This window comes from Trichinella spiralis (assembly GCF_000181795.1).
Source record: "Trichinella spiralis strain ISS 195 chromosome Unknown Scfld4281, whole genome shotgun sequence".
Lineage (NCBI taxonomy): Eukaryota > Metazoa > Nematoda > Enoplea > Trichinellida > Trichinellidae > Trichinella > Trichinella spiralis.
In genome coordinates this window covers 1-1,257 of record NW_003531220.1, presented here as the reverse complement: position 1 = coordinate 1,257, position 1,257 = coordinate 1, and the positions used below count along the sequence as shown (strand labels likewise).

The 1,257-nt window shown below is 39.0% G+C and overlaps 2 protein-coding genes across 2 annotated transcripts; one reads left to right on the top strand and one right to left on the bottom strand.

Moving 5' to 3' along the window:
• Positions 1 to 294: 294 nt before the first annotated feature.
• Tsp_13321 (conserved hypothetical protein) lies at positions 295 to 627 on the bottom strand. Its single transcript, XM_003367436.1, has one exon. It carries the CDS (start codon positions 625 to 627, stop codon positions 295 to 297), a length of 333 nt encoding a protein of 110 aa, XP_003367484.1.
• Positions 628 to 760: 133 nt separating this feature from the next.
• On the top strand, positions 761 to 1,146 carry Tsp_13320 (hypothetical protein; the record flags this gene model as incomplete). The annotated part of the gene is made up of 2 exons (XM_003367435.1): positions 761 to 914; positions 953 to 1,146. Coding segments are annotated over exons 1-2 (348 nt in total), but the record flags the coding sequence as incomplete, so codon positions are not given.
• Between the last annotated feature and the right edge of the window lie 111 nt (positions 1,147 to 1,257).

Sequence of the window (1,257 nt, the reverse complement as noted above, 5' to 3'; positions counted from 1 at the left end):
TCTCAAGCAATAAATGAGGCAACTTAGACAAGTCAACGGCAATAAGACACCGACTTGACGGCCCAAAAAAATATAACGCGGTCAACAACCCAATAATAAAACGCGGTGAAAAGTGAGACCGAATTGGACCATCCCAACGCTGTTTGACTCATTTTTATCAAATGTTTTTTGTATGGTATTATATGACATTTTCAAAACAAATTGCAGTTTTATGTTTTTAGAATTTAGGATAACATTTATAAAAGATGTTAAGGGGAAAATATTTTTAAAACGAATTGTTTCAGACAGTAAGAACTAATTTGAAACTTGATCATCACATAAAGGTGTGACGTAGTAAGTTGCTGGAAAAGGAACGTTGTGTCGATCGGGTGCTTCATGCAATACGAAGCAATTGCTGTTGAGCGCAGTTCTTAAAATATTTGATCCATTGAGATGGTCATCACCATACATAACGTGAGTGAAGATCTTGGTACAACGAGTGTGGACAACAATCAAGCCAGCATGTGGAGTCACTGTCCAATCGAAGACAGCCCCGCGGATATGTTGAGTAGTGGATGCTAGTTGAAGACATTGGAAGAAAAAACATTTTGATTTTTCGATTTGTTGATGTCTCAAAACCACGGTCATATTGAATGGTTGGATCTGCCACCGATGGATTATTACAGGCCAATGTGGCTCAGCTAACATTAACCATTAGCAAAAAATCGAGCTGGACTTTTACAAAGAATGAATGGCATCAAGATGTAAGGCAATTTACAACATGATGAAAGAGCAACGGAGCGAGGATGCTAAAGAATTTCTAGTTCTAGTAATTGCTGTTACGCATGAATTGTTCAGCTGTATGGAAATATCCCAGTGGGCTAGAGGCAGCATAGTCTTATCTACGATGAATGAAGCTGAGAAGCACCTCGCTAGTAAGCATATCTATGCTTATTTGCTCCAACTGTTCCAGGACGGCTCGCGGCATTCTATTCGAGCTACGCATATGTAATATGTGACTTAGTCCATTGCATTATGAAGGATGCATATCTGCAAACTGATGCAGTTTGTTTATTCCCAGCATATGACATATGGATGTCATTTCTAGACAGGCTGCAAGATTGCATAGGGCTCATAGCAGATCAGAGATACGTCACGCAAATAGAGGTACAAACTGCATAATGCAATGGACAAGTTGTGCAATGAGAAGGCATTGCATTGAAAATCAGAGATAAAGTGAAAATTCACTAATTTGAAGTTCATAGATCCACCTGATCT